The 25,016-nt window shown below is 47.1% G+C and overlaps 2 protein-coding genes across 4 annotated transcripts in view; both read left to right on the top strand.

Moving 5' to 3' along the window:
* Window positions 1-6,454, top strand: part of EVA1A (eva-1 homolog A, regulator of programmed cell death) — a 90,380-nt gene extending 83,926 nt beyond the window's left edge. For all 3 annotated transcript variants that reach the window (XM_064145736.1, XM_064145737.1, XM_064145738.1), the window contains exon 4: window positions 5,571-6,454. In XM_064145736.1, coding sequence (XP_064001806.1) covers window positions 5,571-5,941 — 371 coding nt within the window. In that variant the 3' untranslated portion in view covers window positions 5,942-6,454. The remainder of the gene's footprint in view (window positions 1-5,570) is intronic.
* GCFC2 (GC-rich sequence DNA-binding factor 2) overlaps window positions 1-25,016 on the top strand; it is a 988,578-nt gene that overhangs the window by 337,674 nt on the left and 625,888 nt on the right. The gene's annotated exons all lie outside the window — the stretch shown is intronic.

Below are 25,016 nucleotides of genomic sequence, written 5' to 3' on the forward strand. Positions count from 1 at the left end.
CGCTTGAGTCCAGCATCAGTGAGTTTGCAGATGCCACCAAGCTAGGAGCAGGTGTGGAGCTGTTGGAAGGTAGGAGAGCCCTGCAGAGGAACCTGGACAGGCTGGATGGGTGGGCAGAGGCCAATGGGATGCAGGGTTCTGCACTCTGGCCACAACAACCCCAAGCAGCACTACAGGCTGGGGCCAGAGTGGCTGAGAGCAGCCAGGAGGAAAGGGACCTGGGGGTACTGATAGATAGTAAGCTGAAGATGAGGCAGCAGTGTGCCCAGGTGGCCAAGAGAGCCAATGGCATCCTGGCCTGCATCAGGAACACTGTGGCCAGTAGGACAAGGGAGGATATTCTGCCCCTGTACTCAGCACTGGTCAGGCCACACCTTGAGTACTGTGTCCAGTTCTGGGCCCCTCAATTCAAGAAAGATGTTGAGGTGCTGGAACATGTCCAGAGAAGGGCAACAAAGCTGGTGAGGGGCCTGGAACACAAATCCTATGAGGAGAGGCTGAGGGAGCTGGGCCTGTTTAGCCTGGAGAAGAGGAGGCTCAGGGGTGATCTTATTACTGTCTACAACTACCTGAAGGGACATTGTAGCCAGGTGGGGGTTGGTCTCTTCTCCCAGGCAACCAGCAATAGAACAAGGGGACACAGTCTCAAGCTGTGCCAAGGTAGGTCTAGGCTGGATATTAGGAAGAAGTTCTTCACAGAGAGAGTGATTGGCATTGGAATGGGCTGCCCAGGGAGGTGGTGGAGGCACCGTCCCTGGAGGTGTTAAAGAAAAGCCTGGCTGAGGCACTTAGTGCCATGGTCTGGTTGATTGGATAGGGCTGGGTGCTAGGTTGGGCTGGATGATCTTGGAGGTCTCTTCCAACCTGGCTGATTCTGTGATTCTATGAATTTGTCAGCTGATCAAACAAGTCTTATTCAGAGAGTGGCCCTGCAAAAGACTTAGGGATGCCCTTAATTTCCAAGTTGATTTTCTTCACAGAATTAGGTATTAAATTATATGTCTGCAAACCTCAGACCTGTAATTTGTCATGGACCTATTCCAAACCCTGAGTGTTTGAAAAGACTCTACCAGTCTCAGTGACTGCTGGAATTGTCTTTTCAGACACAATCTACCAGCAAGATCAGAATTGTCCCTCATGGTGAGATAAACATTAAGTGTTCAAACTGCATCAGAGCACTCCCATTGCCTCCCCTTGGACATAGGACTTACCCTAGTTTTGTTGTTGCATTCAGACTGAAGTAGTTGGAGGGAAACATCCACAAATCCCTCTTTTATTCTTCTTCCATAAGCAAAGCTTTGCTGCCAAGTTATTAACAAGGGGCTTCCAAAAAAACAACCCAGGGGAGATCACTCCAACTTTTAGACTGCTTGGCCTGAGCCTTATTAATAAGGGGCTCCTGGAGAGCTTCCTCTGGAACCAGGGGATTTCAGCAGCCTATGGGGCTAACTGTAAATTCCCTAGAAGATATTGCTCCTGCTGTTTGTCTGGCCAGTGCTTAGTGCTGAACCTTTCACTGGGGCCCTCTGAAATTTTCCTCCCCACTGAGGTTTCTGAATGCATGAAGCCATCACAGGAAGCCAGCAGCATTAATACCTAGATTGGGTTTTATTTATTGAAACAATTTATTATAATAGCAATAACAGCCTTGGCCTGGGGCATTTCCTGGGGAATTAATGGCAGTCTGGGCTGATGCTCCCAGCAGATTGTTAGCCCTCAGGAAACAGGCCCCATAATTGTTGCTGGTTTGCTTAAAAAGAAAAACACAATAAAATGTGTTTCTAATTTTTGGGCAGTTTGAGGACCTACAAAAATGGTGGCTTTTGCCTAGAGGGTTATAAAGAGCATGCAACTTTTATCTGCATGGATTAAATTTAGGCTTGAATCAGTGACATTTTCATCAATGCTTGAAGTCCAGGAAGAGAAATACCAGGGAGGGGAAAGGTAACCCCAGCTAAAGAAATTGACAGTGTCTGGGTCTTGCTAAAAGTTTCAGAGAAAAACTTATCTCTGAGCTGTCATCCAAGGCAGAAGACAAAGTTACATTGGTCAAAATCCATAGAATCATAGAATCAACCAGGTTGGAAGAGACCTCCAAGCTCATCCAGTCCAACCTAGCACCCAGCCCTAGCCAGTCAACCAGACCATGGCACCAAGTGCCTCATCCAGGCTTTTCTTGAACACCTCCAGGGATGGTGACTCCACCACCTCCCAGGGCAGCCCATTCCAATGGCATGTGCTAGTGGGTGTATGTTCATGTGAATCTGTATCAGAATTCTGTTAACTCTTGCTACTGATGTCCATGCACTTTTGTAGAGTGTTTTCCACAGTATCACAGTATCACAGTATCACCAAGGTTGGAAGAGACCTCACAGATCATCCAGTCCAACCCTTTACCACAGAGCTCAAGGCCAGACCATGGCACCAAGTGCCACGTCCAATCCTGCCTTGAACAGCTCCAGGGACGGCGACTCCACCACCTCCCCGGGCAGCCCATTCCAGTGTCCAATGACTCTCTCAGGGAAGAACTTTCTCCTCACCTCCAGCCTAAATCTCCCCTGGCGCAGCCTGAGGCTGTGTCCTCTTGTTCTGGTGCTGGCCACCTGAGAGAAGAGAGCAACCTCCTCCTGGCCACAACCTCCCCTCAGGTAGTTTTAGACAGCAATAAGGTCACCCCTGAGCCTCCTCTTCTCCAGGCTAACCAATCCCAGCTCCCTCAGCCTCTCCTCATAGGGCTGTGCTCAAGGCCTCTCCCCAGCCTCGTCGCCCTTCTCTGGACACGCTCAAGCATCTCAGTGTCCCTCCTAAACTGGGGGGGCCAGAACTGGACACAATACTCAAGGTGTGGTCTAACCAGTGCAGAGTACAGGGGCAGAATTCAAACATAATGAATGTTTTGAGGAGCTTCAGTTTTGGTACAATGAATCTGCACCACTGGCAAGTGCTTGGAAGATGCTGAACATCAGTGTGCTGAAGGGGAAGCCCCATTGTAGTCTTCACAAGTAGAACATGCAGTGGGAGAAGGCTTTCAAAGTCAACTGTTGAAACCTCAATTCCAGACTATTGCTGACTTGGCTGCTTCAACTGAGAAAAAGCAGAGCCCATGGCTTTAACTTAAATTGCTCTTTCTGCTGTGAAAGAAAAAAGGAGATGTTGCTGTGTGAATGGATTGTATGGATGATAAATGTCAAGCCCACAGTTGAACACAGGGTTACAGCTCAGTGAGGATGTCCAGACAGCATCTCAAATGTTGACTGAGTAGATGTAGGAACTCATAAATGCCAAAGCCCAAAGATTCAATTACAGCTGTCGCACTGCATGAAGGGCTATACATACAAGCACAAGCAGGGCATGAAAAATGGTTGCTTAAGTACCAATTAAGCTGCAGCTTGCTTATGAGCTGGATACAGTAGCATGGAAAAAGGAGTGTGGAGGAGAAAGGTAAAGCAGAACATGGACAAAAGTGGAGGAACTACAATTGCATGTCTGCATCTCATGCTCCAATCTATTAAGTAAGTTGCTTTAAAAGGGTAAAAAGTGGAACTAATGTGACCAAATCAAGGCCATGTGTGTGCTGGGATGTGGTGCTCAGGAAATTGTGCCTGGCATTCAAGCAGCAGGCAGAGTGGAGGCATCTTCCAGGACAAACAGATCAGTCCTGCTCATTTGTTCTTCCCACAATCCTGCACTTCTGTGTGTCCTCCTTATGTCTGTTTGCAAAAGACGTGCAGTTACACTGCACGTGAAGGCAGAAGTCATATCAGGGTGTGATTCCACTTTTTGAGGGGTGTTCAGATCTCTGGGATCTAGGCCACACTTTCCTGTTCACACACTACCAGACAGGCAGCAGCTTTGCTATGACACGTGAAGAGCTGCAGTTTTAATTGGCGTTTTGCTCTCTGAGTCTGGAATTGCCACTGACTTTATTTGAGCCACGACGACCTCACTCAACAGGACTGCAACAAGAACTATCAGCACTTCCTTCATGCCTGCTCTTGTATCTTCTCCTATACCTTTGAATTCCTGCTGTCTTACTTTTAATAGAGTATCTTAGCTGAAAAGCTCTGGCCTTTATCTTACCTGACTTTCCAACTACTGCTGCATCTCTTTCCTCTTTCTTTTGTTGGACTTGCCAAACACATTTGCTGCAGTTACCTCCTCTGATTTAATAGTCTCTTGAGCCTGTTTTTTGCCCACACCAACCACTCTAGCATCAGCCTCCTGTTTTACTAGCCAGATTTCAGATTACCGTGACAGCTTCCTCCACTTTGACTTGTCAGTCATGATTGACATTCATTGGGCAGGAGAGAAGTGAAGCATACAAAGGTGGTTTGTTCCATAAGCATTGAACTATGTGTTGTCTTGAACCAGGCACATGTCAGCATTTGGGCTCTGACCACACAATCAGATAATAATTTAGGCTGAAAGAGGTCTCCAGGGGTCGCTTGGTCCAACCTCCTAGTCAGAAAGCAGCTAACTTCAAATTTAGCACCAGCTTTGAAGTTAGAGCAGGATCTTGTCCTGTTGAGTTTTTAATATCTCCAAATTGTTTCCAGTTTGTCTTCTGCAGACTTTAAGGAAACCAGATCTAGAGGTTTCTGAAAGCAGAGTGTGGGGAAGTGAAGGCAGAGCAAAGTGTTTTAGTTAGCTATCTTTTAGGGCTGAATGTCAGACTCTTATCTGGTGGGACTGTTACAGATCCATCACTGAATTCAAGATAATAAGATTCATCCAAGGAACTGACTCCATCCTCAAACTCAGAACTCTCAACAAACACAGCAGAGTAGAGCTGGCCTTGACACAATTGCTTGGTTCACCTTCACCCATTCGGCACACCTACAAACCAAGATTATTCAGCCCAGGGGAACTGCACTAACAGCATTTATTATAAACCAAAATATCCCAAACAAGCAAAAAGGTAGTAAACAAACAAGATGACCTGGCTTACAAGGCATTGTGGATCCCTTGGAGTCTTTTTATATGAGCTCTGAGCTGGTGGCTCTGCAGGGCTCATCCTGCAGTGCACTGGCACCGGCTGTGCTGGTGTGGCACAGGTACACATTTTGGTGGTCTGGGCAGAAAGCCAGCAAAATTGCCTTAGATAAGCAAATGAAACCCATAAATAAAAAGGATGCTGCAAGGTTTCCCATTTCAGCACAGAGAGCATGTAAAGCTCTGTGCTCACCTTTGTTCCTAGTCTGGTGGTAATGGATGTGACAGCAAGATGCACTTAGCTGCTGGGTGTGCAGCACCCTGGTGTCAACCACACTCATGCAGCCGCTGGAATTAGCATTTAATCCTGCGGACTACTCCTCCTTTCAGACAATTCCAAGGCACAACTGCAGCGAGCCCACATTCTGCTGTGGGCAAATGCCTTGGCAGCATAACCGCTGTTTAAATTCCCCTCCCTGGTTTCCCTGGGGAGAGGAGGTGAAGGAGGGTATGGAAGTAAAGCAGCCATTGGAAACTCTGCCTCTCCAGAGGTAGTGGCTGGTGGGTGCACAGAGGAGCTGGGTGTGTTTTGCTCTTGTGAAGGCTGTTCTCAGCAAGCATTTCCTTTCCCCCTGCAGAAAACCCCGAGCGCGCTGCTCTCTATTTTGTCTCTGGTGTGTGCATTGGACTCGTCTTGACCCTGCTGGCTCTGGTGCTAAGGGTGTCCTGCCGAACGGACTGCAAACGCTCCTCCACCAAGAAACCTCCTCGGGAGCGGGAGAGTGACAGTGACAGCAGTGACAGCGACGACGATTCGGACACCACTTCGGACCTGTCAGCCCGCAGGCACCGCAGGTTCGAGAGGACTTTGAACATGAACGTCTTCACCTCGGCAGAGGAGCTGGAGCGGGCTCAGCGGCTGGAGGAGCGGGAGCGCATCATCCGGGAGATCTGGATGAACGGCCAGCCGGACATCCCCGGCACCAGGAGCCTCAACCGCTACTACTAAGCCATGGCCAGCCCAGCCGCCTGGCTTGCACCCTGGGCACCCTCCTGACAGAGGAGAGGGAGGGAAGGAATCTTTTGTGGGTGTCTCCCCTTTTCCTTTCAGGCATGCTACCTGGAACAGTGGGGATGGACAGCAGTAAAGCTTTCCCCATCTTCCTCTCCCTGACATATTTTTATCACCCTTCTCCACAGACATTTTCTGTTTTCTGCTGAGGTGGCTTCCAACTTCATTTCTTAGTAACAGGAAGGAAGGCGACAGTTACATCCCTCCCCCCGTGGGACGTGGGGTTTGGCATGCTGTGGTACAAGTGCTCCTCTCTTGGCTGGGGAGAGAACTTGTCCAGGTTTTGGTATTCATTTAGGATTTCTTTTTTCATTTCCCTCTCCTGATGACTGTGGGAGAACTGTGAATAAAATGACGTATCTGGAAAGATGATCTGGGAAGAGAGGGGGAGATGCATCCTGACCGATGGTCTTGTGACTTGAGAAGCCATGAGATAAACCTAACAGCAAATACGACTTGTTAAGTACTGAGGGATGGGAGGGAGGGGGATTCTTCCATCGTGAAATCATCTCGGTGCTTGGATGTTTGCCATAGTGTAGTCAGTTATTTATGGCTGTCTTTTCATCTTGCTTTTCAATGGGAACATTTGTTGTTTGTGTTTTGGTGTTTTGGTTTTTTTTTTTAACTGACACCTCAGGGATAAAATCCTATTTTTTTTTTTTCTTGAGTCTGTTCTCCCTGCTGGCCCCTGTCAAACACAACCCAACCCACCTCCAACAGTGATATAAGAGATGTGTCAGTGACTGGTGAGAAGTTAAACAACCTCAAAGAGGTTGCAAAGGGTTTGGTTTTGCTTTGTTTAATATATATATATATATATATGAAGATGCTGCACAGGAATGTGCCTTATTCTTTTGTTGTTGTTGTTAAAATACAATTTTCCTATGGATAGCAATGCACAATATTTTATATATTTTATTAAAAAAAAAAAAGAAAAGAAAATCAAAACAAACATAAAAGGCCTATGATTACCAGAGGAGGATGGAGACAGAAGCAGCCACATATGACAACAGAATGGGTAATAAATGCTAAATAAACTCTGGTTTGCTTCAGTACGTTTGAATTTTCAGCCTCACTTCTGGCATATGTGTTGCTTGAGGGAGATGATTTGGAGGAGTAGTGCACCTCTGCAAGCGACCAAGGCTGAAGTTGTCTGCAGGCAGGAAACTGGAGACTGCAGCCCATCAATCTATCTATTTCTGTGGTGCACATGGGCAGGAGCAGCTGAGCAATGAGTCGACTCTCAAGGGGCCATACGAAACCTTATTGCTGTCTACAACTACCTGAAGGGAGGTTGTAGTCAGGAGGAGGTTGCTCTCTTCTCTCAGGTGGCCAGCTCCAGAACAAGAGGACACAGCCTCAGGCTGTGCCAGGGGAAATTTAGGCTGGAGGTGAGGAGAAAGTTCTTCCCTGAGAGAGTCATTGGACACTGGAATGGGCTGCCCGGGGAGGTGGTGGAGTCGCCGTCCCTGGAGCTGTTCAAGGCAGGACTGGACGTGGCACTTGGTGCCATGGTCTGGCCTTGAGCTCTGTGGTAAAGGGTTGGACTTGATGATCTATGAGGTCTCTTCCAACCTTGGTGATACTGTGACACTGTGAAAGCCTACCTGCACCAAGGTGGAGAGTCACAGCAATTTCTCAATGTCTGTTCCCTAGGCTCAAGTCATACCTGCCAGAAGAAAATGTTAAAGGGACAAGAAAATCAAAACAAAACATGAAGATAAGGTGAAATATATTTTAATAGTGCCATGGTCTAGTTGACTGAGTAGGGCTGGGTGCTAGGTTGGACTGGATGAGCTTGCAGGTCTCTTCCACCTGCTTGATTCTATGATTCTATGATTCAGTTGTCCCATGGACTATTGAATGACATACCACCACCCTACTCGCTCCCAGCACCAGTTCACATCACTCCAGTCACAAAACTTGGTGTTTTTCAAGTCTGTACCACACTGCTGTGTTCTGTATGGCTTTGGGATGTGCTCCTTTGTCACTTACGCATGCTTGTGTCTTAAGAGTTCACCAACTGCTGGCAAAGCACGTGATGACCAAAAGATCTGAATGCCCAGAGCTTTCCTCTACCCTCAAGGGAAGATGAAGGTGGGTGGACCTCAGGATGATGACTGAGGCTCTTAAGGATGGGGTTGCAAGAGTTCATATGCTGTGCCAAAAAGGTACATGGTGGGGCAGGGCCCTGGCAGTAAGAGCCTTCATTGACACTCTCTGAGGTCACCTTGGGGCTTCTTCTCCAGATGAGGAAAGCTGCATTTGAAGTGCTTACACCTACCTCTCCCAGCTTCCTCAGGCTCTTGCAAGGGTGACAACTAAGTTGAAAAACTACACCTGGTGATACTGCAAATGCCAGAGCTAAGGCTGGGTGGTGAGAGGTGGCTTTACCTGGGAAGGCAATGCTAGCACTGCAGAGCAATTTCTGGTCCCGTGAAGCTTCGAACGGAAAAGACTCACTGTTGACCTGGGATGTCATTTTTTCACTTGCACTCAGAAATAAAGCAGGAGGCAGATCCCAAGCCATGGATGCCAGGTGCTATGCTTTATTTGGAATGTGGAATACACTCTGCTGAGGGTGTCAAGGGGCAAAACAACAGGATGAGGTCATCGGGTTCAATTTTGCTGGCCATGTGTTTTCCCCTGTTGGCAAGACTCTCCCTCAAACTTGGTGCTTAAGGGACAGCAGATTTTCAGAGTGCTGTGTGCTGGGATAGAGCTTGCAAACATGATTTTTTTTAAAATGCTATGAATTAATGGATTTATGTATATGAAATCCCCAGAGGAATTTTTCAGACCAGAAGAAAAAGCAAGTGTGGTAAGTCTGAGTTAAGCTCACATGCAACCAAGGGATTAAAATATCTGCTCTAAATGTAAATCACAACCGAACCCAAGGTACAGATGCACAAACAATCTTCTCCCAGCATTGTTAGTGATGCAGTAAATCTTCCAGCTGAAGCTTGTGCAATACAAGCAAAGGAGCAGGTTGTGCACCTTGCTTTGCAGAGTTGAGCAGACAAGTCCAGTTCAGCTTTGCCTTGGGCAACAAGTTGTAACAAAAGTAGACACTCTGCCCTCACAGCACATGCAAGACTTTTACCTACCTTCTAGCGCCTTTTGTCTCGGGGCCATGCACTTCTACAAAGGCTTTGACTAAAGCAAAAGAAAAAATGCACTCCTTTGAGCTCCTGTAAGTAAAAGACTTTTAAGTGACTCTGTCACTATTTCTGGATTTGTCCCAAAAGTGCTGAACACTCTGGGGAAAAACAAAACCAATATCAAGATTTGTTGGGCAGGAGTTGGTGGTTTGCCCTTAACTCTATCCACTAACAGAGAAAAAGCAGGCACCAAGAGCACAGAAGAGATGGAGTCACTGGAGGAGAGGGTCAAATCCACGCTTCTTGCTCCACAAATTGTAGCTTAAGCACACAGAGCTTTGGACTTGTATGGTTTCAATCTTTGTGTTGTGCTCACCATGTCATATGAAATGTTTAGACCCTTGTAGAGCCAGAGAGCAGAGAATAAAGTGAATCTGTCTTGGAGGAGGTTACATGTAGCTCTGCTCTCTTGCTTCCATGCTTATTTAATTTTTAGCATTAAAGTGAAATATTGCTTCCAGAATAGCATTATTCAAATTCTGCAAGACAGGTAAAGGAGTTGAAATTGACTTTTTCCTGTTTCATGAATGAATTTCCTAATAAGTGACCTTGATAAAAAGATGCTGAGGTTGTTTTCCATGTGAATCTATTCTCTATGCCTCCATTTGCCTTTATCATTTGATAATAGAGAGTAGCAGTGATCCTGGACTCTGAGTTGCTTGGCCAGTTGGTAACAGAGGGAAGCACATGATGTTGTGTTTAAAGAAGATAGCATTGTGGTGGCCATGTACTATCTGGTGGGCTGCAGCTTTGTGGCAGGTAAATCTCAAGGAGTGAAGTGCCTGCACTCTGTAACCTACCTGGACACTCTCATGCTTCTACACGTTGCAGGATATTTGGATTAGTAACCAGAGCATCTGTGAATTACAGTTTGATAACTTGTACCATGGTAGCTTTGTAAATCAATGTGATGGGTTGGAAAGCTAAGGGTCACACTCCTGGGAGAAGCTGAACATGTGGAAATGGTGGCTAAGACTTCCTAAGAGTCAACCACAGAATCACAGAATTAAGCAGGTTGGAAAAGACCTTTGAGATCATCGAGTCCAACCTATCACCTAACCCTTCAAATTAACTAAACCATGGCACTGAGTGCCTCGTCCAGTCTGTTTTAAAACATCTCCAGGGATGGTGATTCCACCACCTCCCTGGGCAGCCCATTCCAATGGCACATCCCTCTTCTGTGAAGAATTTCTTCTCATGTGCAACCTAAACCTGCCCTGGTGCAGTTTGAGACTGTGTCCTCTTGTTCTGTCACTGGGTGCCTGGGAGAAGAGACCACCCCCCGCCTGTCTACAGCCTCCTTTCAGGTAGTTGTAGAGAGCAATGAGGTCTACCTTGAGCTTCCTCTTCTCCAGGCTGAACAACCCTAGCTCTAACACATGTGTTAGCCTCCTGTCTGATGGGCCAGGATGGGTCTGGTTTCAGAAGTCACAGTTGTGTCTGGAGAGCCTGCAGAGAGGTTAGGATGTTCCAGTTAGATACCTGCTATGTTCTCCTACTCATTCCCCATTATCTTTAATTTCTGAGGGCCATTTTCACCTCCCTCTATCACTCAGTCCATCAGCACTGACCTCTTTTGCAGACCTGTGTTCAATGTACCCTGAAAATCTTGGTAATGTGGTGTTTGCTGCCTTTCCCATGTCCACCCTGGTGTTCATGTTCTCGATGAATTCCAGCCAGTTAATGAGGCACATCTTTCCCTTCCAGAAACCGCAGTGCCACTACTTAACCCCTTGCCTGCCGTCCTGCCCAGCACCTCAGGGGCTGCACAAATAAATCAATCTGGCTTAGCTATTGTATTTTCAGGATGTAAAGCATATGCTCGTGGTGCTGTGGGGAATCTGAATTCCTTCTTGTGCTGCATGGACTCTCTCAAGTTTCTGGAGGCATCGCAAGCAATTAATCATCTTAGACTGGCCCAGAAATCCTTCTGTTCACAATCATTACTGAGGTCTCTGTCAGAGTGAAGTTTTAATAATCCAGTCTGAGTTTCTAGTGTCCTTAGATACCCTCAAAACAATTCTCAGTGCTTCTTGCCTTTACTTGTGCACTCATCAGAATTGGTGCAGCATGCTCCTTCATGTAATTGCCTCCTTTCCTTTCACCCATTAATCTGTTTCTGTGGTTGTCTCCAGGACTGTCAGTTAAGCATAATTCATCCAAAAGGCAGTAATGGTTTTTTTTTTTTGTTCAATGTGTGCATTTGCTACACCCTAGGTTTGAGGGTGCTCACTTGCTCTAAGTGGATGGGGGTGGGTTAGTAGCATTTAAGGGAATGAGTTGTTTTGAGGGTTTTCAAAAAGCTGCCACTGGGTGAAGCCACTCCAGCAAAAGTGATGTAGTTGTCACCATTTGGGGTGTTGCATCAGGGGGCCCTGCCTCACTGGTGCAGGGTCACTGAAAGCTTTGTGTTGGCTGAATTGTCATGACCCAAATGCTACTCAGAAGTTTATGTGTGATAGATGCTCTAGGAAATGCATTCTAGTGGACATTTGATTGTGTTGTGAGAGCCTAAAAGTTCCTGTGGGACTCTCCAGAAGGATAGGTGGACATGGCTTTGCCCTCGAAGCTAGAAGAATGCAACTGGCCCAGGGCTTCCCCTGGGAGATGTCTGCTTGCTGAGGGGAGGTATAAGATGCATTCCTCACTCAAATGCCTGAATACGTGCCCAAAACAACTGCAGCACCAGGTTTGATAGATGTCAAGACTGATTCCCTTCTCCATCTGTCTGAACACCAGTGGACAGCTCAGAGGTTCCAAATAGGTTGGAGGTTTTGGACCAATATGCTCTGCACTGAACCTTTGATGAGAGCCCTTGGCAGGTTGGGGATGGTGCACAGGAGGACTCCTGCTACCATGCCTGTAATCACCAAACAAGATGTCTTAGTGCTGAACCTTCAACAAGAAGCAAGGGAATGGAGCCCTGCCTCTGCTGGCAAAAGGCTGCTGATATTGTGAACAAGCCCCTGAGTGTGGTGAGCCATTGGTGATCTCCAATGCTATTAAGGAAACAGTAAAATATGGTAAGATGTTCTGTCATGCTTTTCTGGGGCCAGTTCCTGATGGACCAGAGGGACAGTCTGACCTTTCAGTGCTGCTGAAGTCACTGAGTTGGAGTGTGGGAGCAGACTAGTGGCAACCTCCCCATCTACATGCATGTGTCAGTGGTGGCTTCACAGTGCACTCACTAACAGAGAGTTGCTACCTAAACCACTTGGTGCTGTCAGAGCAATCCAGAAAACATTGCAAAATATGAATGTAGTTTTAATTCAGGAAAACCACAACCTGATGTTATGTTTTATTTCACCTGCATTTCTCTTTCCATTCTGATGACAAAATGTAGTGGTAAAACTAAAGCCTCGGTGTCCCCTCTGAAGACCTATGCAAACCTAATAAAGTCCTTTGTAAAAGTATACAGCTGAGTAATTTTTATTTTAATTAAAAGGAACAACCCCAAGCAGTGCTATAGGCTGGGGCCTGAGTGGCTGGAGAGCAGCCAGGAGGAAAGGGACCTGTGGGTACTGATAGATAGTAGGCTGAAGATGAGGCAGCAGTGTGCCCAGGTGGCCAAGAGAGCCAATGGCATCCTGGCCTGCATCAGGAGCAGTGTGGCCAGTAGGACAAGGGAGGTTATTCTGCCCCTGTGCTCAGCACTGGTCAGGCCACACCTTGAGTGCTGTGTCCAGTTCTGGGCCCCTCAATTCAAGAGAGATGTTGAGGTGCTGGAAGGTGTCCAGAGAAGGGCAACAAAGCTGGTGAGGGGCCTGGAACACAAATCCTATGAGGAGAGGCTGAGGGAGCTGGGGGTGTTTAGCCTGGAGAAGAGGAGGCTCAGGGGTGATCTGATTACTGTCTACAACTACCTTAAAGGACATTGTAGCCAGGTGGGGAGTGGCCTCTTCTCCCAGGCAACCAGCAATAGAACAAGGGGACACAGTCTCAAGTTGTGGCGGGATAGGTCTAGGCTGGATGTTAGGAGGAAGTTGTTCACAGAGAGAGTGATTGGCATTGGAATGGGCTGCCCAGGGAGGTGGTGGAGTCACCGTTCCTGGAGGTCTTCAAGAAAAGACTGGATGAGGCACTTAGTGCCATGGTCTAGTTGACTGGCTAGGGCTGGGTGCTAGGTTGGACTGGATGATCTTGGAGGTCCAATCCTGCCTTGAACAGCTCCAGGGACGGCGACTCCACCACCTCCCCGGGCAGCCCATTCCAGTGTCCAATGACTCTCTCAGGGAAGAACTTTCTCCTCACCTCCAGCCTAAATCTCCCCTGGTGCAGCCTGAGGCTGTGTCCTCTCGTTCTGGTGCTGGCCACCTGAGAGAAGAGAGCAACCTCCTCCTGGCCACAACCACCCCTCAGGTAGTTGCAGACAGCAATAAGGTCACCCCTGAGCCTCCTCTTCTCCAGGCTAACCAATCCCAGCTCCCTCAGCCTCTCCTCGTAGGGCTGTGCTCAAGGCCTCTCCCCAGCCTCGTCGCCCTTCTCTGGACACACTCAAGCATCTCAACATCCTTTCTAAAGTGGGAGGCCCAGAACTGAACACAGCACTCAAGGTGTGGTCTAAGCAGTGCAGAGTACAGGGGCAGAATGACCTCCCTGCTCCTGCTGACCACACCATTCCTGATGCAGGCCAGGGTGCCACTGGCTCTCTTGGCCACCTGGGCACACTGCTGGCTAATGTTCAGGTGGGTATCAATCAGCACCCCCAGATCCCTCTCTGTCTGGCTGCTCTCCAGCCACTCCAACCCCAGCCTGTATCTCTGCACGGGGTTGCTGTGGCCAAAGTGCAGCACCCTGCACTTGGAGCTATTGAACACCATCCCCTTGGACTCTGCCCATCTGTCCAGGGGTTATTAGTTAAGCTTGGTTATTGGCTTGTTAATCAAACTGATGCTATTAGCAAAGCTTGATTGGGTTTACTATCAGGCATACTTTGCAAAGCAGGGCTGCCACCGACCTTCTGCCCTTAGCACAAGACCACAGGTGTGAAGATTTCGAGGAGTCTGTCTGACCATCTGTCGCGGAAGGGTATTCTGCCGCCTACACCGATTGTGGCACAGGGGAGAAATTAATTGGTGTGAGATAATATTCCATACAATTATATATTTATTAAATTCCTCATTCTGAACTCTCGCCATCCCCCAACCACTCTATTTTAATGTTAAAAGGATCTACATGGTCATGAAGACATTCTAGGATTAATACCACACCATAACCTATTAATTAATAACTAGCAAACAGTTCAAACTATAAAGAGAGAGAGGAGTTTCCTCACGGCTTAATGCTGCTTGGGGTCTATATGCTACTTGCCAGCAGGTGGGCTGAAAGCTCTTTCTGCTCTATGGCAGGAGGCAATAGAAATTACAGAGGCATTACAGCATTTACTTACAAATTCTTATTAATTATCAGTCACCCTCTGGGGCTACAGCACAGCCTATTGCTAGTGTCCAAACTTCAGGGGAGCCTTTGCCCGTGGACTTTGAGGCTGGAATCCTCCTGGCTTGAGGGGAAAGGAAATCTTCCCAGAGAAATGACAGTCTCTGACCTTGTTCTCCTGGCGAAGGATGCAATCTTTGCCCTTGTCTCCTGGCTTCTTCTGGAGGCTCTGTCCAGGGACTCTTGGCAGGACCTCAGGTGCAGGAGTAGGATGCTGTGCAGTCTGAGCAGGGTCTCATGCTGGCCAGCAGGCTGATCACGTGCAGACAAGTGGAGTCTGCTCCTGGTTAACTCGGCGGCAGTGGCGCTTACCAGGCAGTGATAAGGCAGTGGGTGTGCAATAGAGTACACAGCTGCATGGGAGACTGAGCTCCGTAGCTAAAGGCAGCCAATACAGGATCTGGTCCTGATAACTCACCGCAGTGGTGTGCAGGTGTGCACAGCTGGCTGGGAGCCCATGGGAGACAATGTCTCTGTAATAACAGCACAGCAAACAGGCACAAGCAGTGCTGGTGAGTCTAAGCCTGGCAATGCGCGAGTGAGCGAGCAAGGCAGCCTGTGCAAGCGAGTGAGCAATGCGATGTGGGGGAGCCTGAGCACCTTGTGTACCTGTGTGCCTCTATTTGTTAAACAATGACCAATCAGGGTTTGGCAGTCAGCCAAACAATCCCATAACAGGCAAAAGCCACAGGCCTGGACTTTGCAAATATGGTAAACACAAAGGCTTAGCACCTGGCAAGCATCAGATGGGCGCATGGGCTTACACAAACATGTTTACACAATCAGGGGTCCTGGGCAGGCCAGACTCCATGGCACCAGGCCTGTTGTGCCCCTTTTATCCATTTAATGTGTTTACCTCTGGTTTTGGACAGAAAAACATGTCCAGCCAGGGCAAGGCATAAATAAGCCTATTTTGGGGCCTTTGAGCCCACTACAATGCCATCCAGAATTATGCACACCAGCATCCAGCGCTTGAGAGGTGGTGTATCAGGCCTCAAGGAAGAAGACAGATGGAATTGGCTTGACAAGGTCTTTAGAGACTGGGGAGTAACAGGATGGCTTAGAAGCCTGGTTGATATGACTGTATATATCATTGTATCTTTACCATATGCAGCACGAGGTGTGCGAGGTATGATCAGCAGCATAATATCTGCAATATTTAAAAGAAAGGGGGAGATGTTGGGGTTTGGGCAGAACTGAATAGTCTGAGAAAATAAGGAGAGTAAGCAGGATTGAGTAACTGAACTGATAAGGAGGCACAGCTGCAGATGGGTGGCCTTGGGAGGCTGGCAGAGAAGATGAGGGAGTTCTGAGCTGTGCGAGAAGGTAGGCTGCTCAGCCCTGGGAACAAGCAATGTTGTGGCTAAGTTCTTGCAAAGGAGGGTAGTTGGTCAGGTCCGCCTCTGTGCATGTGGACAGCCCATCCCTGCTTTGTAAGCCTATCAAAAGTACACACTCCTCTACCAAACTCCACTCTATAGGCTCATGCTGTGTTTCAATAAAGGGATTGAGCATTATGCATCCCATCGGTGTAAGCCTGCTGTCTCCCCCTCTCCCACGCCGCCCAGAAGAGAGGCCAACTCGACAACTACCTTGGCACCTCCCGAGAACATCAATCATTTCTCCTTCCTTATAAGCTTATGCTTTTGGAGCAAACACTTTTTGAGGACACGTAGTGACAGCCGATGGGAACAAAGTCAAATTGCTTTCTTTGAGCTATGAGAAAACAACCTTCCCTTTCCATCATGACTTCAAGAAGCAACACAGTGATGTGATGGAAAGTGACGTTTAAAAAAACCCTGAAATGAGATATCTAAGTGGAAATGTATCTTGCTTTATAGTTTCTGGCAGAGCACTGACTTGGCTTATTCATTTTCTGGTTGTGTTGTTGGGTATTGTGACTGAAATATAAACCCCCTATGGCACTCTTCTGGAGATGTGGTGCCACGCTGTAAAAATCTTTGGCTTTTAAAAAGGCAGCAATTTGTACATTCAATTTCTCAACAGAGCTTTACAACTTCCTTTTATGTGGAACGGTCCTCACCTCATTCTTGGTGTAAGGGGGCTTTAAATGAATGAATTGTTTAGAAAGAACAGAAGTAGTTCTCCTCCCTCCAGTTCCTGTGGTTTTGGAACCTTTAGACCACCCAGGAGCAGGAGAGCCCAGAGACATCTGATGCCTTTTCTAAACTTCTTTGTGTGGATTTCTGTCATGTCTGGAATTGGCACTGTGCTCCTCCAAAGTGACAGACCCAGCTGTGAGTGTTGTAGTTTTATCCCAGAGATATCTTAAGTACCCAAATTCCCAATGTGAGCACAGTGCCAGTAAAGCATCTGTGTATCTCTGGCAGTTTTTTAAAGGGCAGTTTAAGAGAAAAAAGTTCAAGAGGGATGAAGGACCCAAACATGAGTCAGAAATGGAGCCTTTGCATCCAAAACCAGTGTGAGATTTCTCTCCTGTAACTGAAGTGATCTGACAAAGACACATCTCCTTCTGAGAACCAACTGAAGCACTGGAAAGACTGATTGCTAATGATACTTCCTGAGGACTAAGCATCTCACCAGACAGCACTTCCAGAGGATGCTCTTGCTAGGAGGGAAGGATGAATATTGTCTGACCATCACAGGATATGACAGGCCTGACGAGGGCCTGGAAGATGCCACCCACACTCTGGGTATACTTTTGAGATCTGCCTTATCCTTTCTGTTCTGTAGCAGTATCTCAGCAGACTTCCCTATGTGAATCTATGCCAGGGTCAGTACGAGGGATGCTGGATCCTTTAGCACATCACTATGTGGACCAAGGGAGCACAAACACCACAATAACAAAAAGGAATGAGGCAGGTGAAGCTGAGCCTCTTCCCATCTGAAGGCTGGGATCCACCAGAATATGAGCTGCTGATTCTTGGTGTGCCCCTCCTGCTCCAAACACATTTGTCTACACACCTTCTGTCCCTTCCTGCCCAAAATATGGAGGGGTGGCCAGGAAAACAAACCTCCTGTTTCCTTTTGAGATTACCTTCTCATTGCCTGCCCTGACTGCTCACTAGTGGCAGGACCGTGAACTTTCCTTGTATGAGGAGACATGCATAGGGGGAAAAAAAGGCTGACTGTGGCAAGAAGACAGGCAGCAGGATGGGAAGGCTGTGGAGGATGTAGATGTGGTGATCATCAGGGATTCATGATGATGAGGAGAGCAGAATGTGTCAGGAACAAGAGGTTTGGGACTGTAAGCATCCCACTTTCCAGGTCTCTCTTCCCAACCTCAAGGCCTTCCAAAATGCCTTCCAACAGTAGTCTCCTTCTGGAGGCCTATTTGTCTGGAGGACATAGGTCTGGACACAGTCTCCAGTAGGCTACATAGTCCTTTTGGATGAAAGCCCACTGTCTACAACTACCTGAAGGGGCATTGTAGCCAGGTGGGGGGTGGCCTCTTCTCCCAGGCAACCAGCAATAGAACAAGGGGACACAGTCTCAAGTTGTGCCAGGGGAGGTATAGGCTGGATATTAGGAAGAAGTTCTTCACAGAGAGAGTGATTTCCCATTGGAATGGGCTGCTCAGGGATGTGGTGGAGGCACCGTCCCTGGGGGTCTTCAAGAAAAGCCTGGATGAGGCACTTAGTGCCATGGTCTGGTTGATTGGTTAGGGCTGGGTGCTAGGTTGGGCTGGATGATCTTGGAGGTCTTTTCCAACCTGGTTGATTCTATGATTCTATTTACAAAACATGACCCATTTTCAGCAGTGAAAACTTCTGGTGTGGAATAAGTCCTATCTTCCACGACAGAAATACCTCAGTTCTTCTTGCAAACAGCCTGGCGTGTGTATGGCCAATTCAGTTCACTCACTGGTGGGATGTGATTCACCACAGGCATATTTATGCACTGTCTATAAAATACACTCGTTTTTCCAGGATGGAAAAGTGCTACTCAAATGTGAACTAATTATATTTACTCCCTTACAGTAAATTGCCACTCAAAAGCAAAATCAGCAGTGACAGCAGTCAATGTTTATGTCTCACACACCCACACAGACCTCTTCCAGTGAAAGGATAAAGGAATAAATGATTTCTGAATATGTAATTTTTGATGTGGACAATTTCTAGTTTGTGTCAAGTTATTAAAGTGACAGAAAAAAGAAATAGATGCAGTTTGCAACCTGTAACCTCAAATGTTTCAATTAAAAATTGCTTAACAGGGATGAGCTGAGAAACTCCATCACAACTAATCCTGTTTCCTCACAGCCTGCCTTCCTTTTTTTTCCTCCCTTTCCCTAAACAAATGAAAATGTTCTGCTGTAAACTTCTTGGCTAAAACTACTAACCAAGTGTTAAAAGAAGCTATGGCTAAAAGTCAGTCTGGACATAAACTAGGCTTTTTCAGCAAGTGCAATACTTTAGGATTGGAAAAAGTTAGCAGGTGACGGTGTCTATGTGATGGGAAAATTCTAATCAGAGTGTTTCTGAATGAGATATGTCATAGAATCATTGAACCAAACAGATTGGAAGAGACCTCCAAGATCATCCAGTCCAACCTAGCACCCAGCCCTAGCCAATAAACCAGACCATGGCACTAAGTGCCTCATCCACTCTTTTCTTGAACACCTCCAGGGATGGTGACTCCACCATTTCTCTGGGCAGCCCATTCCAGTGCCAATCACTCTCTCTGACAACAACTTCCTCCTAACATCCAGCCTAGACCTCCCCTGATTGCACAACTTGAGACTGTGCCTGGCTGGGGCACTTAGTGACTGGTTAGGGCTGGGTGCTAGGTTGGACTGGATGATCTTGGAGGTCTCTTCCAACCTGCTTGATTCTATGATTCTGTGATCCAAGAGGTAAGGAGATATTTAGAATAAAGTCAGTAGAGTGGACTGATGATGAGAGAGATCCTTTTTAGGTCATCTTTTAGGTCATCTAGAGCTGACCTTTACAGCTTTTGTGAAGAGAAGTTTTTTTTCCAAACTTTGGTTGAGTGGAAGAGGATTGCCTGCCACACAGGAAGGAAAAACTCTGGAGAGATTTACAGAGAACTCTAAACAAATTCCACATGGGATGAGTGTCAGCTATTTCCTGACTGTACTGATGAGGTGGAAGAAAGACATTTTTGATTGCTAAGTAGGAATCTGAGTCTGTTGCTCACACTGTGGGGAAAACAGAAGCACAGGTACGCCGTTACGTAAAGTCAAACCACTTAGCACAAAACAGCCTCAAAAGCTGATAGAACTTCCATTTGTTTGTATGAAATATTGATGGACTCAAGGTCTGGGGAAGAGACTTGCATTGATTAGCTCAATGCAGGCTACTAAATATAGCTCTGGAGGAATTTGTCCCAGAACCAGTTACCTTTTCTGAGAAAAACCTTCGCAACCTGATTTATATTTGCAAACATTTGAAGGGAAGGTTGCCTGGCTGGTGAATTTCTTTTCCATCTTTCAGCCTCAATTCCATGTCATGTGGTTCTAGCATCACATTTTATCTTTGGTTTTATTCATCACATGGCTGTAGCAACAAAAATCCTTTCCTCATTGACCTTCTATGAGTGTAGTCATCCTGTTTCAAAGGGCACAGTGTCTGAGAACTGCAGAGGCAAAGTAACTGAATGCTGATGTGTTTTCTAACCAGTCATTGGGCCTGTGGCAAAGATGTTTTAGAAACATAGCACTGTGCATACTGCAGCTGAGCATCCAAGTGCCGGGTGCTGCACTTTGGCCACAACAACCCCATGCAGAGATACAGGCTCGGGTCGGAGTGGCTGGAGAGCAGCCAGAGAGAGAGGGATCTGGGGGTGCTGATTGATACCCGCCTGAACATGAGCCAGCAGTGTGCCCAGGTGGCCAAGAGAGCCAGTGGCATCCTGGCCTGCATCAGGAATGGTGTGGCCAGCAGGAGCAGGGAGGTCATTCTGCCCCTGTACTCTGCACTGGTTAGACCACACCTTGAGTGCTGTGTCCAGTTCTGGGCCCCCCAGTTTAGGAGGGACATTGAGATGCTTGAGCGTGTCCAGAGAAGGGCAACGAGGCTAGGGAGAGGCCTTGAGCACAGCCCTACGAGGAGAGGCTGAGGGAGCTGGGATTGGTTAGCCTGGAGAAGAGGAGGCTCAGAGGTGACCTTATTGCTGTCTACAACTACCTGAGGGGTGGCTGTGGCCAGGAGGAGGTTGCTCTCTTCTCTCAGGTGGCCAGCACCAGAACAAGAGGACACAGCCTCAGGCTGCACCAGGGGAGATTTAGGCTGGAGGTGAGGAGAAAGTTCTTCCCTGAGAGAGTCATTGGACACTGGAATGGGCTGCCCGGGGAGGTGGTGGAGTCGCCGTCCCTGGAGCTGTTCAAGGCAGGATTGGACGTGGCACTTGGTGCCATGGTCTGGCCTTGAGCTCTGTGGTAAAGGGTTGGACTTGATGATCTGTGAGGTCTCTTCCAGCCCTGATGATACTGTGATACTGTGATACTGTGAAAAATATGATGTTCTGGTTTTGCTAAAGAGAAACCCACCTCTATGTCCTAAGCAGACCTAGCTTTGTCAGATACCTCCTGCACAGAATAACAGCACAGGTTTGTTAGACTCACTTGAGACTTTGCAAACAGGAGGCAGGAAGCAAGGACATGATAAGCACCCTGTCAGTGGGTACAAACTGGAGCATGGTGGTCTTTGACTACAGGAATCCTTGCACAGCTTGCAGAGCGTTTGACTGGCAGACAGGTGCTTTCCCTACCTTTTGGCTGGAGTCTGTGCTGTATTGAAACCATTTCTTCTGTGCTGCCCTTGAGCTAAAAAGTCATGCTGAGAGTAGTTTGATGGTTTTGTGCTGCATCGTGAGACAGAGCTGGCTAATTCAGAATATGATGTGAGAGAGCATGTGTCTGCTTGTAGAAGTCTTAGAGCTGCTCATGGAAACAGTTTGATAGCTTCATTCTTCACTCTCTCAATACTGCCCACTTTAGATTTAGATAAAGCTTTTACTTTTGTGCTAGTTTGAGCCTAGCTAGAATGTTTTAGTGAGAAGAACTAGATTACAGGCTGTGAAAGGGAAACAGTGGTGATGTCTACTTCACTCATAGGCCTGCTGAGATGTATAGGAGCAAGAAATAAAACCATAGATAACCACTTGGGCTGCTGCTGGGGAACTGGCTGAGCTGCATCTTACTCTCTAACCTCACCCTACATTTTGGACTAATCCATTTTGCTTCCTAACTCCCCTGGACAAACCTCTATTCTTCCTTGGGACTGGAGTAAGGTTGAGAGGGGTAGGGGGAAGGTGGAAGGGTGGTTGGGAGCCCCTCCTGGGGGCTCAGGTTTCTGGGAGGGCTGTTGTGTGTCTGTATTCCCTTTTCCCTTGTCTATTTCTGTCTATAACTGTATATACTGTAAATATCTGCTTGTATATTGTGCTAGCTGTAAATATAAGCTTCATTCAAATTTCCAGAGCTGGCTGAGTCTAGTCTGGGTGATTTCTAAAGTGTTGGGGGGGCAGGGAACACTCAAACCACTACAACTTAGCTGCCTGTAGTTCCTGAGACTTGATCCTCATTGGAACTTCTTGCTAGATTTACGTGAGAAAGCCAGTGCCAAACAAGAGACTGTCTGATGGAATATTTCAGGGCTGGTATCTAATGCTTGAAATAACAGTTGTGCTGTATATTGTCTTTCTTGGGGTCCCATGTCTTGCTGCAAGGCAAAGATGTTTTCCAAGACTCAGCAGTTTTGATTCTGGGACTGATTTGGTTGAGAACTGGCCATTTGGCTTTGGAAGCAGATAGACTCTGTCTGAAATCCATCCTCTGAGTCGTATGAGCAGTAGCAAGCTGATCTCCAGATGTCATCGGTACATTCCTGCAGCTCTCTACCACATCTGGGCTCTGTCTGCCTGCAGCTGCTGTCATCTCAGTATCACTTGCTTCTCACAATGCAGCTTAAAGCTGGGCAGGCTGCATTCTAGCAATGGGCTGCTGAAAAATTAATCCACTCTGACAAATTAACAAAAAAAAAAAGCTTTGGATCCTTCCCAGATCTGCCCTGAAAACACCATTTGAGCTAAGCCATGTCAGGTCTCCAGTGTTAACCGTAACCAGAAAAACATGGCATGGCCATCACTGAGGAGGCTTCCTGAGAGTTTTCTCATCCACTCCATCCCTGCTTTTCCAAAGGCAAAGCCATGTCCACAACTTAGTGCTCATTTCCTTGTGCGCACTAAGCAATTTATAAAGCTCATCTCGAGCTTTGGCACAAGGAAAAAAATATTCTAAAGGCAGAAGCCTAAAAACAGAGCTATGGAATAAAGGCCCCAGTAAAGAGATCAGGGCTTTTGTCTAGGCTGAAAAAAAGCTAAGTGCTCTGAATAATAACCTTGACATCGAGTTGCTGCAGGGAAAATAGTTTACCACAGGGCTGCTCTCACCCTATAACTATTCAGTCAGAGTATGTTGGATGGAGCTTTGGCTGGGATCAGTGTGTTGGAAAGTTTTAATTGGTTTTCATGTTCCACTCCTGTGAAGGGTCCAGAAGATATGCCCACAGTGTGTTTTATTCATTACAATGCCTAATTCTTAGCTAGGCAAATTCACAGCTCTGGGTAGAGGTCTGGGTCTCTAATAGAATACTCATCTGCATCATTGCCTCTTCACCTCATACTTGCTCTAGGGCTTCATGGTCAAAGAGATATTTGGCTGCTGTGTATTGGCTGATTGCCTGCCTTACAGTTGGTGGCATGGTCCAACAAAGAAGCTAAGTGCTGTGGTCCTTTCCCTGTTGCACCATGCTGTTCACTTGTGTGACAGCCACAGAGGAACAATTGTAAGGCACTACTAGATACAATCCACTGTCATGAGACTACTGTGTGAAGTGATCTAAGAGAGAGGTGTGGGCAACTGAAATGCCACTCCCAACCAAGCAGAATGAGGCTTTGAAAACAAAAATCTAGACGAGGGGGTTGAGTCCAGTATCAGTAAGTTTGCAGATGATACCAAGCTAGGAGCAGGTGTTGATCTGTTGGAAGGTAGGAGAGCCCTGCAGAGGGACCTGGCCAGGCTGGATGGGTGGGCAGAGGCCAATGGGATGAGATTGAACAAGGCCAAGTGCAGGGTTCTACACTTTGGCCACAGCAGCCCCAAGCAGCACTACAGGGTGGGGATTGAGTGGCTGGAGAGCAGCCAGGAGGAAAGGGACCTGGGGGTACTGATAGACAGTAGGCTGAAGATGAGCCAGCAGTGTGCCCAGGTGGCCAAGAGAGCCAATAGCATCCTGGCCTGCATCAGGAACAGTGTGGCCAGCAGGACAAGGGAGGTTATTCTTCCCCTGTACTCAGCACTGGTCAGGCCACACCTTGAGTGCTGTGTCCAGTTCTGGGCCCCTCAATTCAAGAGAGATGTTGAGGTGCTGGAACATGTCCAGAGAAGGGCAACAAAGCTGGTGAAAGGCCTGGAGCACAAACCCTATGGGGTGATGCTGAGGGAGCTTTGGTGAGAGACATGTGAGGCTTTTGAGAACTTTGGATGTAGGTGGTTCAAAGATAGCCTTGGTGGATCCTGAGGGCTGCAGCAGAGTCAAATGTTCTGGGTAAGGACACTACTTCTGCAGCTCTGGACCCCTTTTACATCAAAATTCTGTAGCATGTTGCCCCAGAGGACAGAGAATTTGCCTTTGGCAAACATTGCATTTACATTAATATTTTAGCAATTGAAAGAGAGCAAAAGCTGCACAGTTGTTGCACTGAATCAGCAGGCTGGTGCAGTGACATGGTGCTTCTACATAAGTGACATGATTCATTTTGACTGGATGAAGCTACATTTCTAATTAGATTTTGTTTTCTCTGTACCTCCTCATGCCTGGGCTTTGGGAGCAAGACTGCTGTTTATTGCTTAGGTCAGCTTAATCCCTCTGGAGAGGCTCAGGCTGTGCTTCACAAGACTTGGTTCTGTGTCATCTTTTGTGTGTTTGGTGTTAAAAAAGAAATCATTAGGGAAAAAAAGGAAGAAAAAAGAAGAAAAGCTGTAAAAAAAAAACCAACAACACCCTAGTAAAGCCAAAAAAGAATTAAAGCATTAGTGCCTGGATGAGAAAGCACACTTTGTGTGTCTGCACTGTCAGTAAGTTTAAGGTTAGACATCTGCCTTTTAACAGGCTGTGTCTGGACACAAAATGCCAGTTTTCACCAGGAAGCCTCAAGAAATGCAAAGAGCCCAGGCATACATTTTTTAAGGTCTGGTATAAATAATGCATTTTATTTCCAGGTGCTTTTAGTCCTGAAAACAGAATCCTCCCCCTCCTTTGGGAAAGAAACAAAACAAGACAAAACAAAACCCCAGAACATTCCTGTGGAGATTAAAAAAAAAAATCATAGTCTTTTCATAATAATAATAATAATAATAATAATAAAAGTGATGGGAAAACTTTTTCTGATGAGCTGTGGCACTGGAATTT

Source organism: Pogoniulus pusillus, chromosome 7, assembly GCF_015220805.1.
Source record: "Pogoniulus pusillus isolate bPogPus1 chromosome 7, bPogPus1.pri, whole genome shotgun sequence".
Taxonomy (NCBI): Eukaryota; Metazoa; Chordata; class Aves; order Piciformes; family Lybiidae; genus Pogoniulus; species Pogoniulus pusillus.